The sequence below is a fragment of the Mizuhopecten yessoensis genome, unplaced genomic scaffold (genome assembly GCF_002113885.1).
Source record: "Mizuhopecten yessoensis strain PY_sf001 unplaced genomic scaffold, ASM211388v2 scaffold8807, whole genome shotgun sequence".
Lineage (NCBI taxonomy): Eukaryota > Metazoa > Mollusca > Bivalvia > Pectinida > Pectinidae > Mizuhopecten > Mizuhopecten yessoensis.
The window spans coordinates 523062-539514 of record NW_018407731.1 but is presented as its reverse complement, the minus strand read 5'-3'; the positions used below and the strand labels follow the sequence as shown (position 1 = coordinate 539514).

Here is a 16453-nt window from a genome sequence, read left to right as displayed (position 1 = left end):
CATAATTCGCATGTCAAGGTTCATTAGAAAGAGATCGGGTCCACATTTTCGAAAAAAATCCAACTTAAGTTAGTGCTTGCAAATTTGAATCATAAAAGGAAGCTAAAAAGATATTCACCTCTGTTGATTCCTTCTTCTTCCGCTCCAGTGTGCCCGATGAACCGTTGTTGCTAGTCGAAATAGCTGGTGCCTGAGGCGAAGGCACACTGAAGAGTTCCTCGATCGCTTCAAAATCCATATTACTAACGTAACCGTTGAAGCGACGTCCTGCTGTTGACCAAATGTTTGGTTTCCCAGAAAGCACCTTGTTTGTTGGGATTTTCTGCCACTGTAAAGAACGCATCTTTGTCTTCGGCTTGGGCACGTTTTGCTGAGGTAGTTTAATTACGACGCCATTACGGGCATTGGGCCCCTTCATGTTGAAAGATGGTGGGGGAGGGGGAGCCCCAGGGACAGAGGGCATTCCTGGCATAGGTGGTGGGGCTGGTGGTGCGCCACCTATACCTGGCGGAGGAGGGGGAGGCGGTGGTGGCGCCCCTCCCGGTACTGGGGGAGGAGGTGGTGGTGGTGGTCCCGGTGGAGCCGGTGTAGGCACAGTTTTTGTGGACTCATTGCTGTCTGTCAAACCGGGCAGAGCCACAGAACTAGAACTATTTCCCCGTCGTGGTGACGTAACGCGTTCATGGGCCTTGCAGTTCGGACATTGTAGGCCGTCCGTCGACCGTTCACGTTTCCTCAACAGTTTTTGTGCGTCCGCCTCAGATTCCACAAGCGTTGCTCTACATACTAGTTTTTCTACGGTCTGCCAGATTATGTCACAGTTGGCATCGTTTTGGTCTATTTTTAGCATGTGTTGTAGGCACGTGAGGAAGTGTATTTCCTGTGGAGTATCGTCCACCTGTAATGGAGGAACACAATCTTTAGAGTCTTTACTTAAATAATGATAAATCAATGTGTAATAGATTACCAAAAATACATATCACATATGTATAAATAAATATTGGCTAAGTCTTTCTTTGACAGAGTTTGTTTTTAATATGTATCACTGTCAATGGCATCATTGCTCTTTCTGCATTGGCAAAATTATTGAGAAAGCACATCAAATAAATGATATACACCGCCGTCACGTTGATATACATATAAAACAAAACTAAACACGTCACTTAATTTTGTAGTCTCAAGAAAATATTTTATGTAATCGCAAGAAATAAATTCCGAGCTTTTTATCATGGTAATAACAATAAAAACTAGACAGAAAAACACCAGACAATTAAAATATATATTCATTATATTAATGTACAGACAGCCATCAAACGATTTCAGCAGGTAAATTGAATTGACACCTATCTGTATTTGACGGAGGTGACCGTACACACTCGCCATTGTTACTGTCACCCTACCTTCACACATTGTGTTGTCATGATAACAGTTTAACGTCCAGTCTGACAGCTGAGGTGCTGCCGCCCTGTCAGCGTTACGGCCGGTTAAATGACCAACGACAAACGTCTAACATTTACTAGTCAGGCAGTGGGGATTAACATATCCCTGCACCGGCCAACCTTCCAACCTATTTATATCGATTAATTTGTCCAAATAAAAGCTAGCTAATCAAAACACAGGGCGAAGCGCGAGGGCGTTGTTTCTTGTTTTCAAAGCAATCACTTGGCTGTTGTTTGTTCAATAATGTGTTTGTACATTCGGTTTAGACACAAAAGGAGTAGGTTTATGTCTATAATATATCTGATGTGTTCCATATGGTGGAAGTGTTTATTACGGTATTAAAGGTAGCTTAGTACTTGGGTCATAACCGGTATCAGTGTAATCGTCAGACCCAAGGACAGTTAGGACGAGGTCTTCACTCCTTCATATTATATATGTGGGTATAAGTTCGTAAACAAAAACATCAAAAGTAAGCCGATCATCAAAACTCACACAGGGTGATTAGTACTGATAGACAATGTTATGGTGACTTAACGACTTTACTGTCTCAGGACATCCAAACATCGAGACCCCTCGGACTGCCAGCTCGATAGAGTCTGTGACAACACAGTGGTGGTCCGAACAGTTTAATGGGACGACAATTTGGAGTGATACATATATATTTATATATAGGCAAGTTTGATATAATTCACTTGTATTTTGTCTAGTTTAACATTTTTTCTATTACAAACATGATTTAAGTTCATTCACACCGTAAGAGTTATGGTTTATGTCCGTTTTCATATGCAACCTGTTTGATATATCTCCTAACTGATGTAGAAATAACGGTTTAGGTACAAGCTGAGGACCTTGGGAAGTCTTTAATATGTAGGGTGTGATTCATGTGTTATGTAAGTGGTAATCAAAGATGACAAATTGTGTATGTTCATGTTTATATTTGTAATTTTTTGTTAATATTTATGTTTGTTATTGTGTTCTATTGGAAGTTAAATCTATACAATATAAATGTGACATTGAACAGATATCACTACAGACATATATAAATTAAATCTACATCTTAGGTATATCTTTACATTAACCTTTTTCTTTCTAAGATTCTACACCTTTATATTGAATTGACTATCGTGTCAGGCACTATCCTGTACACCGACGATTGGTATAAAACAAGTGATATACATGTAATGTATGATATCTGCTGATGATGTTTGAAAGGAAAGCCATCTACTTATTTAGTATATACCACAACGTACTGATTCCTGATCAGATGTGTACGCAAAACTCCGCCTTAGGTTTAAAGATATCTTCAGAGTTCATACCCGACATATTCAAGGTAAATCTGCATGCATGTCACGCACGCACGTGTGTAAAAAGTGTTCAATAGGAGCAACGTCGCTCCTTCTCAGGTAAGCACAATCTCATCAAGAAAAGATGGCGTTGATTTATTGCGTACATTCTTTTCATCTCAATAAAAAAATCGCGCTTCTTTTACCTCATTTTCATATTGACATTCTTTTCATGTCTGTATATCTTATTTTCTCTACAATCAGTTTTCCATATGTCTCTGTATTTGGGTCCCTTTCATTATAACCTATCCACACGAGATCTACAACGTCAGTTCCGGTTGCTATAATGATTTTCTCTGTTAGCCAAAGCCAGAATCTAGTCAGATGCGATAAATCCGGGATTGTGTATTTGTCAAACTCATCAAATTCATATGTTTTACGTGATAAATGTTTCAGTGATAATTCACACTACTGGATGGCATAGCAACCAAATCATCATACATGATGTGATAATGTAGTCGATTTAACGTTGCAGGTATAAAGGGGTCTGACGATATTGAAAGACACATTTTTATAAACTTAATATTTCATACAAAGTCAATACCTATTATATTCATACTTTTAAGGGATATACAATTACAGAGATGCTTCTAACCATACGCGTTGTGCTATACCTATCATTCTGATAGGCGACTCTCGTGACGAACGTTGGCGACAAGGTGAATAGTTGACTCCGATAAAGTATCATAGGGTCCCTTTGAGGACAGACGTACTCACCGTTTTAAAGATTGTGTGGAAGACATCGAGGGAGCAGTTAAGGTCCACACCCTTTGCCCCAGGAAGCTGTTCATCGTCATTAGCCTTGTGTTCTACGAAAACATCCAACTGTACGTTGACGTTTGGGTCAAGGTCATCTTGTCGTCTGTAGAATATAAACAATGGCGGGATATTATTATTTTGCTGATTATATTGCAACACTATGTTCCTATGTGGTCATTAAATAAATTTCACTTATACTCTGATTTCAGGTATCACTAAAACGTTTTTATCTAATTATGAAAATATTTCAGTTCATGGCGTGATGTATTCAATTTTTCAGTCATATACATCGCGTATAATTAAATCAGATTTCCAATCAAATGAATTCTATTTGTGATGAAAAGGCCATTAGAATGACTGACGACAACTTTCTTGGTGTTTGACAGGCATTTCTCTGTGTCAATCTTAAAATAACCCCAAACTTCAATCGTATCGCCTGTCTAATTATCTCACTAAAACGAATCCAGACCTAGTTTCCGCACCAAGGACGTGCACACATAAACATGACTACATTTTAAAAAAAAGCTTAAACGTTTGTACCTATAAATTAAATCGTGTCATTCCCGCATTATTACGGGTTTTGGATCGATACTTGACTATTCGGACAGGGGCCTGTGGCTGTATAACAAGGAATCCGGCTTAGTCTGTCCGCAGTGCGGTTATACAACAAACTAACAGTTCTGTCTGGCGAGGAGGACGGGGCCAACCGTACTGTCTGGTCTCCCTGGTCAGCAGGACTGACCTTGGGATAGGTAATGTGGGGTATTATTTGTTAACAAGATGAGAAGACACAGCTTCCTATTTCTAAACACGCTATAATCTCACGCCCTAAACTGGCATGAAATCACGTGCAAAAATAACTATAAATATAAATGAATTTGGGTTATTTTTTTATTATTCTAACACTTAATTGATTTTTGTATCAAGACCCGAATGTGTACAAGTTCAGTTATCGATATATTTATGCCTAAATTGTATATATTGTAAGAACCTACCGCATACCATATGAGTTTTTTGTCAATGACTCATAATTCGACTAGAAATCACAATGTTTATCAGCATCGTGGCAAAAATTGTGCAAAGATTGTTCATGGTTGGCACTATATGGCTGGTATTTTTTTCAAAAAATATGATAATTATTTAAACTAAAACGTGTTAAATCACACTTTTTCCTATAATGACAAGTCTGATCAGGGCTGTTCTATTGAAGAATAGACCGGATTTTTATCTGATTAGGATATACGCTAGTCTTTAAGGAGAGGCTAGGCGTTAATCATGACAACTGTTGTCACAGAAGATAAATATTATGCTCTGTATATCCTGACTTCCAAACACTAAACCCGTGTCCATTTAAACGTCTTAACTATACAATCATTTATAAATATCGTATTTCCACCTCTTTGTGTGAAAATAAAGGACAGATTTGTAGATAAAGGTAAATTTGATTTCTGCAGTTTCATCTATAGAAAATTTATCCAGACCATGGTTGGATAAGTCTGTCTGTATGTATATAGTGAAGGTAGATGGCTGGAGAAAGTTTGTCGACAGTGACGAGTGTATTTGTCCATCAAATATTGATATACACGGTTCCTTATACTGTCACTGACACAGATCAAACCGTCCGTACAATGAAACCATCCACAATTACGTTTTCCTTTGTACATATTACTACTACGTTTAGTATGACTATAACAGTACTTGTATTAAATACTGTCTCGACTAAAATAATCGTTACGTATGCTCGAAGTTTTGGTGGCTTCCTTGCACGGCCTATAATCATGAGCTAAATCATAATGTTTACGTTAAGTAACATTTAGAATAAGATTTCTTTGGTTAATAAAAAAGTGCAACATAAAGCGTGTATTTTGAAAGGTAATGCTATTTTGATGTTGACGATTAAACATTTTGTTCTAGAGCTGAGCAGTCTAAAAGGTACGGCGTAAATGTGAGCATATTCAAAGCTTTATTACTTTGAACAGGAATTACAATGTATTAATGTAATATCTCTGGGTCAACAATGGCGTCATTGTGTCCAGTTCATAAAGTTTTATGCATAGACAGCAGTCTTTCTGCATTGTTTACAGATAACACATCTTGTGAAGGGTTTTGTTCCCATTTTTTTCAGAGTAGAGATCTCTATGTGTCAGATATTGGTTTGCTGCAATACATTGATACTGTGACATATGTACAGTAAGTATTGTGCAGTGTGTAACAGATACACCCTTGCATAAACCCCACCGTTTAGATTTGTTACTTAGAACAATCTTTATGTAGATTGTGTGACTGTTAAAACGCACATGCAACTTAACGTCTCAGTATCATGTACAGAAATATATGACAAAAGTCGCACATATACACTACACATACTGTGAAGTATACATACATAATAAGATCAATGTTTTGTCGCTATTAAAACAGCCATTGAAAACATTTACGTATGAAAACGTTTTAAATAATACAAGCTTAAGCATGAACTTGCATCACTTTGAATGCAGAATAATTTATGAAAATTTGGTCAAATGAGCATCCATGTCATTATAAATGAATACGGATATGTAGATAAAGTAATAATATTAGTACCACGATTGATGTATTTACCTATCAGTTAATCTAAGTTTCGACACAACGAAGAATGAAGAAGGAGAAGATTATTTAACAAAGCTAAATAAATAATAATGGCTTTTCCAATACGATGACAATATGTATGCATGCCGTTTATGAATAATTACAACAAGTACTTACACAGAAGTCGGTAAGGCGGGATTTGGACATCCTGCCGTTTGTTTTGTATGTTCTAGTAAAATCATTGTAACATCTGTGATATATTCCAGGTATGCTCTGAGTTCAAAACTTCAATGATTAATGTCTGTACTACAAGTATGAGCCATAATTTTTAAAGTCATAATTTAAGAAGCAATAGGAGGGGGAAGTATTGAGCATCAAAGAGCCCATTGTAGATCACATTTCATGCAATTCAACAAACAGTGGCTATTTTATTTGTTCAAAAGTTCAAAATCTGACTCACTAGGTAAGTTTTAAATTTCAGGCCAAACATAGTTTTTCTGAATGCGGTTTATAACTTACTAAGTCTTTAGGGGTTTTTCTTATTCAAAAATGCATGTTCGATTTGTGTATGATTTACGTGCTTACGTGCGAGTGCCCCCATCGACAGGTACATAGCATTACATCACATCTGTTTAAGAAAACCTTTTGGATTTTTTTTACCTTTTTATACAGATCATCGAATGCAGACTTAGTTCATATAGTACAGACGCGCTTAACATCGGTCTACAGTCAGAATGAAGCATGATGTTGATGGCCTACTTAAAATTCAAGAATGCGTAAATGAAACCAAAGAATGTTGCTGTCGCGATGAACGCTTTCACAAAATTATGTGCCGCAAGGAATGAAATACGATAGCTTTAAAATTATACAGATAAAAGTATCTGAAAAAAATATGCGAAGATTATTTCTCTGCATTGAAATGAAACACAGGTCTACAGTATTAGTAACGACAATTTCAAAGTCAGGTAAGTATTTATTTATATTTTCTTTATTTCTTATTCTTTATATGCAGCAACAATAAAAAGGAATATTAAATATAATATATAACGAGTTTTGTCCTAGAGTTTTTTTTTCTTTTGGGAGTGGATGATAATTTACTACCTACACACCACTCCCTAACTTTAAACATCTTCCTTCAATTCCCCTTCAATCCCCCTTTCAATATTTTCCCTATAATATACACTTAAACAAATGCATACACTTCGCCCCCTTTAATGTTTTTAAGTCATGCATAAACAAAACCGTAGGGAAATAACAGATCAATCAGAAAAAAACAAGACTTCAGGAGATAACTTAAGTAGTACACTAGTAAAAAATATCCCTGTGTTTCCTTAAGGCCACCTTGTTACGAATCGCATACCAGACCTTCGACCACGTGACCACAGGTTAATAACCACGGACTAATACCAACAGCCTGATACATAGTTTCTATTGCAGATTATAATGCAAATCCTCCAGAATGGCGGGAGGCCCAATACGTAGGGTAGAGCGAACACAAGTCGACACGAACCTCCGACAGAACTCCGGGTAGATCAGAAGTCTATGCCTCGTCTCTGATGATATGGTCTAACTCTCGATGTAAATACAAGGATATATTGCTTTAAATCGCTATCAAATAGTGACTGATTTGGTATTTAAGTTTGCACTAAAGAGTAGAATGCATAAACCATTTCTACGTTACCGAGATTAAGCTAAAAGCTACAATCAAAACCGTTTGTAAGATACTACTTGAATGCGTATGAATGTGAAAAAACACTCTTTCACCTTATAGCCGTCCTTTAAAGACACGACAAACATGTTTACATGTGATGGGGGAGCAAGGCGAAGTCGTAAATTGTTCTGACTTCTGACACTTCCACACCGGAAGTAGACACGTGAAGGTGACATGATGGTTAAGGTATAATCTATCACGCCACCAGTTAACTGTTTATGGCATCCTAAGTCAACATAAAGTGACCATTCAGGGTTGGGCAATTGTCGTCTTCAAGTCCCCTTAAGACAAATATTTTGACCGGACACTCAAATACTACAAGACCCCCTACATGGAAGATATGTTGACCATTTATTTGGCAGTGTTATCGGTTATTGCTAATCGACGTAGCGAATAACCCTTCCCAGGAGATTATGTCCACTTACAGATATGAAAGGGTCTGCAGGCATAGTGGTTACAACGATAGCGGGGAGAATGTTTACCCCTCTCGAAAGGGTAAAACAATATACACTATCATTTTGGCGGTTTTATATCAAACGAAAGTTATAGTTTTATTTTCTCACAGATGCATTGACAAATTCAAGAGGGAAACGTACAGTTTATTTCGTCTCTAGGGGACATGAGAGGAATTATCTTTAGGAATGTGCCAAAGATGCCACTGTGTTTTTAAATAAAGCTAATTTTAAATGCCACTTTCACGAACTGCGAGGAAGAAGCATTTCCTAACGTTAAGAGAAGTCTTTCCTCGGAGGTAGTGATCAATCACCTATTTACTACATTATCTTAACAGTAGAATGACATTCCGGTAGTTTTCCGGGTTTGTTTTGGTGACCGTACTTTGTTTTGTGCTTTAGTATCACCTCGTTATGGAACCTCCGCTCTTTATCAGGGAGATTTGCTGAAAACTAAACAAAGATGCCCAACGTCAAGAAGTTAATCCCGTTAAACCCCCTTGTCTTTATACTCCCTTACTATCAATTACACTTCCATGTCAGAGATTCAGGGTATTTGTTTACGAATCTTCTAGCTTCCTAACGTTAAACGTTGGTATGCAATAAAGCGTTCACCCAAATTATGTCAAATACCTTTAACATCATAATACAAATTAGCCTCGGTTCAGATTTTGTTGAGTTGAAATACACACCCTATGTGACCTTAGGGATAGATGAACTGTTACATTTATCTATCGGTATGTACGTACTTTTAAAATATTTTGGTTTCAGTTGCAAATTATGTGAATTTCTTTTCAAATCCGAAAAGTGTTGAATTCTTATCAGTTATTTAATACGCATTAAGACTGTTTATCGCGCTACATTCACCATTACGTCAAGGGGATTAAGGTCCTTAGACACTTCAAGGTGACCTTGGAAGTAATGAGAACGTGTGAAGGGGGAATGCTTTGTGTTGAAAACAACTATTTTTTTACGGAAATGAATTGATATGAATTCTGTTATAAGGTCTTTTTTTTTACCTATACCTTATGTCAAATACATATAAATCATTTGTTTTTTTTAAACGTTTCCCGAACGTGATCATGTTGTACGTCAATTTCCCAGTTTTCTCCATTATGCATGTCAGTGTTTAAACGTCAGGACCGTAACCGTGAAATGTATGTGTAGTGCTGTCACGAGCGGCAGTTCCAGGGCATGATATGACAAAGACAGGAACATTCAGAATAATTATCAAACTTATTGTACGATAATAGATACTCGCACGGTCTGATTGATGCCTAATGTATAGCAAACATGTCGTTAATATGCCAACTGTGCAAGTAATAATTAATTGTAACATTACAATCAAAAACTATTGGATATTGTTCACGGAAACTCATTGATCACATGGAGAAATATTACGGTATGTACGGTATCTATATGGTGTGTCAGAATAGTGTTATAAAACACGTGTTATAGTCTGATGTAGTTAGTTGTTCATTGGTATATTGTCTCGTCGTCAACAACGCGGCAAGCAGAATTAATGTGAAGTTGTGTATCACAGATGTCAACGAATTGATCGCAATTAAAATATACGTTTAACAAAAAGAAATCTTTTAAAAAAGTTAACAAGAGGAGTGAGAATGTGGTTCCGACGACCATTCATGATGAAGCGTGTCCATACCCATGAAACTTTCCCAGAATACGAATATCGACACAGAGAATGCGTTCTACCGAGAAATAGGGGGTGATTATATGTAGTTAAAAAACCAAGACTCAGTGCTGCAGTAAGCTACCTAAATATCCCATTAACTTACCGTAACTGATTGATGACTTCCTGCAATTTTAGACCTGGGAAAAAAAGAAAATATAATGAGATTAGAGAATACGAGTTAAAATGTATATAAAAAGCGACATGAACAAAATAGTTAAAATTTGTCTGTGCTGTCAAAGGGTGTCAGTGATATGAATTGGAAAACTACACATTATATATAATTAGAACTTGCACCGTTTATATCTATACTACGATTATACTTATTAACACTGGAGATAATACCCGATTTCTAGGAGGTATATCATTATTCGCCATATGTTTTGGATCGTAACCAAAAATGGTTTACATTTTTAGCGCTAATGCTTTAAGCCTGCAGTCTTTCCTGTGACGTAAAAATACAATAAATACCTAACCCGAAAACAAGCTCAATGTCTCTCGATACAAATATGTTTGAGTGGTATGAATCGTAAAACAGTAAAATCTGTGAAATCCTAATCCTTTCAGAGGTGTGGGATAATGTCGTCATATCGAAAGAATGCATTATATTCATACGGAAAAACAAACAGCCAAGCGGAACATATGTTAAGATTTGGTGATATGGTGTGGTCAAATTACTACATAGGAACAGATCTGAAGGCTGTTTGGAGCTTGCCTTGCTGGCAACTTTCATCTTTGTTAATGTGCCAAGGTTAAACGTTTCTCACCTGGGAGGAAAATAATTCATTTCAAAGAACTTACGTAATAGTGAACAAGGGCCAAGAATGCTATAAATTATTTCTCCAAGATCGAGAAAATAGAATAATGTACTATTTCGCAAAATGCATGTGTCCTTAAAAGAAAACCGGGCTGTCATTGTTCCTCATGATAATTTAAAATACATTGTATATATGTTGTGAAGCAGTTGAAATATTATAAAAAGGAAGTTTTAAGGCTTGAGTGTCTGATATAGACGTTAGATACTGATACCTTGAATGTGTGATGTAGACCTTAAGATAGTCTATATAGAGAAGTTAAAACATTGCGTTTGTAATAAAAGCGGTAATACCTGTAGTGAAAGTGAAGGAGATTCGATGTAGGGGAGTTGGTAGCCATTAACTCCATAACATTGTAAAGGTTTGTTGAAACCCTTCCATTCTGGATTAATACATGATACGGGAGCAGACATACGACTCTTTGAATCACTGTACGTGACACATTTAGAAAGTACAAGTATCAATTTTAAAATGTCGATGTTTCTGTACTAGACTGCTCCCATTATCATTACCCTCACTTAAAAACCCGGCCAGTAAACAATCTTTCGATGGGTTGTGAGATCTGACGAAATACTATGATAGTCGTGAGGAGATGATTATCTGAATAGGGCCCCGGATAACCAGCTGCAGGTATCCCTGTGTCGTCGATAGAATCATTATAGCGTCCACACGCTCTATTTGTGTGAAAATCACACCTGTCATCATACGTATGGTTGAATTTAAGTTTTGAAGTACATCATAAATACACAAAAATACAATTATTTTCATTATTTTTTACTTAATTTATGTTTAAAACTAGGAGTCGTATCTGCATATTTTCCCATGATTCTGAGATGGTTTTTATGTATTGGATATTTAATGAGGTACTCAAATTGAAAGGTTCTGTGTATTGCAGTCATATGTGGTAATAAAACCTGACTTGTAACGTTTACACGCGGTCCGACCCGAGATGTATCAGCTCATCTGAACAAAGTGAATCTCCTACACCATAATGTGTTAGAAATAGCAATTCAATTTAAATATTTTAACGAAAATGGGCGTTTATCGCAGCACCACATAAACAACACTTTTTTTGTTTATTTGCGATCAAACATATCTTGGAGAATTGCCGAAATGGATGTACTTTACTTTCAGTTTTGAATACCAAATTAAACGGCCATTTACCCGACGGTTACCTGTCACAAACCTATACTAATATAATCAAACATCTTTATTCCGTTTTTATTCTGCAATTTTGGTTAACACGAATGTATACAACATAGGTGAAAACAAACTCTAAATAAAAGATTACATTTTTCCCCTTTAGAAAATGTTTCCATGTTGTCCGTGGGATCCTTATGTTTATAAGAGAATTAGGACATTGGTTGTGATGGGTACAAATTTGTAATTTTTCTTGCTGAAAGAATGTAGACTAGGAATGGACCTGATATAAGATCGAGTGACCGTGTTGGTTTAATATGAATGGTCATTGTCAGGTTTACTTTGAGCTTGTGGCCGCTGGACCCGTGTGTACATGTATAATGCTTGCTCATGGTTCCATTGTGTAGGTAAGTAGGCCGTAATACCCTTCGTCGATTCACTGGCCGTGAAGTACATCAAATATACTTAAAATGGGGTCTTCAAATTTAAAGTAGGTGTACTGGACATGTTACGTAGTGAGATTGTATTTTAACCTTGGTTCTACTTTCAATGTTCCCATAAAATGAAAATTAGGTTATGGTCTTCACGACATGCTCTGTGGGAGATAGTACATGTGGCCAGCGGGGAAGAATGTCGGTTAAAATATTACCTACTTTTACGGGATTAAATAGACTCTAAATTTGATGGATAGAAATATCCTATCTTTCCTTCAATTTTAGTAGGTCCGTCCGTTTGAAAAGCTGGAATAGTCCATTGGTGAAAAGCTTGTACGAAACATTTTAGAATTTCGTTAAGAAGAAGAGATTAAAAGGAACGCTATGTGTCCTCTGTCATTTATAGCCCCGAGTAATGGGGACAGGAAAGTTTTACAAACTTGGATTTCGTATCAATACTTAAAGTTTATTTTAAGTCTTCCGTTCAACATAATTCACACATTAACAAATTGAGAGCTTTGCCTTGCTGTTGACAGAACTTTACGAATTCAATAAAACTTCACTAAATCAACAGCAGGGTTTGATTTTATATATTTTCATTTCACATAAACTTTAGAAAGGATTCATTTCGTTTTATCTAGTTTTGCGTTTAAGATTAACACATTTTTGGGGGGATCGCCCTCCGAGATAAATACACATAATGGTTCAACTTAGATCTCTGCAAAATTCCATAAATAAACAATGTACCAAGTATATAAACACACTCGTATAAAAAACGCTTCTCTACTGACCTTAGAGCACCAGTTAAAAACTTCTGCGACACCTTTTTATTATAGAACAAATGTGTCAACACTTAAATACAGAATATACCGTGTCAACAGAAGTAAGAAGTCCCGACAAACGAGCTGCTGCATGCCGTTTATAAATCATGTATTTTGATATCAGGTTAATTTCTTGCACTTTCATCACCAGGAGAGTAGTACAGTGTAATTAAAATATGAATACATAATTGTTTTATATTTTATTGAATACTTACCGAAGAACTCGTTTCGGATGCGAATTCGATCCTCTATTTTTTGGGTATATATTATTATACAGTTGATGAACTCCAAAAGAATGGTCTTATATTCAACACTCTCTGCCGACTTCAGTTCGTCAATTAGCAGAGAGAAACGGTATTTCTGCTTCTTCGCCACCTGGAAGAGATGAAACAAAAATCGAATTAATTATCAATGTACTTTATTAAAGTTTAAGTACGTCACCATCGGATTAATAATAAGGCCGCATCACTCTGATCGTTTATCAGGTACTTCCACACTTTGTTCACGATATAGTGCAATGCGTTTTGAAATAAACTTGAATAATAAATATCATTTTTCTCAAAGGGGGGAGATTTTAAAAGAACAGGTGGACGTTATGTGGTTTTAGTCAAAGAATACAGGGAGTATTGTAAACGGTTTACTGTCTAGACCTAAAACTAGATCCATGCGCATTCAGGCGCACACAGAAGTACGCGTTACTCGAGGACTTTCTAATTTCGTGTCGTATAAAACCTTTTTCTACAATTCTAAACAGGCGTTTTCTTTCCTACGATTTCACGCATGCTAGTTTCTACTATTGTCGATCTGTTCTCACAAGTTTAGCATTGTTTTACCTGACTATCGTGATCAGGTCTGACTCATTGACACCTGTCGGAGGCATTAACGAATAATAATATTATTTTTATAAACAAGCATATGGCTTCTGAAAAAATACCCATAAGCGTGGCGTGTATTCAGATATACTGTATGAAGCTATGAATTCGCGAAGTGTTGTTTTCGCGTCATAGTAAAAGAGTACACATCTGCGCAGCTTCCTTACGAGATTTCGGGATTGTTAGGTTTATTAATTTAACTTATTGAAAATTGAATACAGTCTAATTATGAAGTATATTCTATTACTATGTATATCAATGTTTATAACTTGGGGCTGTTAAGAGCCTTATTTGATTACTGTTATTTGCATGCACACGAATTTGGGGTAACAATGTGACCTAACTATTTTTTTAGGATACGTGTTTTGTGCTCCTTCAGTGATGTTGCGCTGGTTACGCAAGGCAAATTTGCTGCAATACAGTTCTTAATAATGGACTAAGCAATGCAACATATCAGTTTACATCATAAAATCCGGACACCTGTTGTAGAGAACACGGACGACCAGGAACATAAGAAACTACATGCATGTCCAGATCTACAGAAATGTTGGCGATTGTCCACCACGTGAGAGGGACTGACCCTTTTGACGGATACAGGGCCCAGACAGGTAACTTTGGTCGCCAGTATCATGTTTCCTATGTCTGGGACTACCGTTTCGTTATTGTTCAGTAACAATGCATTCGTCAAGTTTAGACGTTGGCGCTCACCCGACGGTAGAACATTCGAAATTTTGAGAGCAACGTTCGCTTGACCGGTCGGTCGATTGTCTTTTAATATTAACTTAAATGACCTAGATATTATGTTGGTATTCATAAAAACCAGGTAGAATGGAAACAATCAAATCTTTTCCGAACCCGATATGTTAGATTGTTTAATTAAATCAAAAACTTCTGGCATTGTAACAGAGATAGACAGGATATCCAATGTGCTCTTTCATTTGATATATTTGCCCTAGATATAGTACCTGTACATCTCTGATTGACGGATATTTACCTCGACTATTTATGTTATTAATCATACACGTTTGATATGATCCTGACAATTAAACTGATATGTATCGTTTGGAACAAAACAAAACAACTACACAAGAATCTATCTGTATGTGTAATACTACCCTCTCTATACTAAAATGTCTCTCATATCCGTAAAGCATAGCCCCAACTTTGTCTACGACCTGATATCGAACTACTTATTAATGTATAATGGAAAAATATAATTTTGTAACAAATGGCAAGCTAGACTTACATGCCAATTATACACCATAAGAACGTAATTCGTTATTGTGGATGTGTATCTCTAGCTTGCGGCCTACTCTAGAACAGCACTAGTGGCCGTACTACCAAATTAAAACTGTTGTTTTCATTATAATTCACCTTCTTTTCGTGTTATGACATAACACAATTGTAAAAGCATGTTTTGTTTGTTGTCAAATTACCCAGAACCTGACAAACCAAAGATCTGCAAGTCATGTCAAATCATTATCGGATGATTTACAGAAATTTCCAAAAACTTTCATTGCAGAACCAGTTCTACAAGGTAATTGGACCGTCTTAGAGTTACCGTTTAAAGGAATTCTACTTTTGTCAAAACATCACCAAGTTTATAACGGGCATGTGTGGGAGGCTCACTGAGCTCCTAAAAATAACCCACAAAATTATATTGTTAATGTTCCTTTGAAATGAAATCCATTTTCTATATAAAGATGATCACTAACGCCTTCGACGTAATCTCGACGAATCTATCCTCAAGTGGACGTTTCAATTTTACAATATTACGGAACGATATAGTGGATAAAGTGTAGGCGTTTAGATGTCACTACCTGCACACTGTCATAGGGACAAGTATTATATATAAATTGTTCTCTTTACACAACGAATTGAACCAACACCCGTGTCTCGAATTCAAAACGGTCATGAACAAAACCGCCTATGTTATCACTTCCACAGAAGTTGAAACCCGAGACCGTTAGATAAGTGAACGTGGCTGTTTTAAATGTTCTTTTCTATGTAGCACTTAAATCATCATGACATGTCAATACCTCTCAAATGTTTCACAAGAATCGGTGAACATCAATGGCTGATAAGTTCTCGTTTCTTTAGTTGCTTTCGTCGTCTTGTAGTACTTATACTATAGATATACTAGTTTAGGCCTCAAAGAACTTCTCGGCAGCCACAGAGTGTGAACGGGAAAACATATAACAAAGGATCACACAAAATTTTAACCTAAAGAACGGTCTCAATTCTCAAATCTCAAGTTGTATTTATTTTCAGGACTATATCTCTTAAAATGTTAATTTAATTCGTAAAATAATGTTAAATTGATGTTCAGATATCTCCTCTTGACGTAAAGAATGGGAATGTCGTCGTATTTGATACTGGCACGTGATTGGTCAGTGTCGTCGTATTTAAAT

General features: G+C 36.5%; 1 protein-coding gene across 1 annotated transcript in view; it reads right to left on the bottom strand.

Annotated features, from left to right (window-relative positions):
• LOC110456580 overlaps window positions 1–16453 on the bottom strand; it is a 106193-nt gene that overhangs the window by 15459 nt on the left and 74281 nt on the right. Inside the window, exons 4-7 of the mRNA XM_021507401.1 lie at window positions 13386–13545; window positions 10067–10100; window positions 3501–3645; window positions 119–898 (exon numbers count right to left, since the gene is read on the bottom strand). Coding sequence (XP_021363076.1) covers window positions 119–898; window positions 3501–3645; window positions 10067–10100; window positions 13386–13545 — 1119 coding nt within the window. The remainder of the gene's footprint in view (window positions 1–118; window positions 899–3500; window positions 3646–10066; window positions 10101–13385; window positions 13546–16453) is intronic.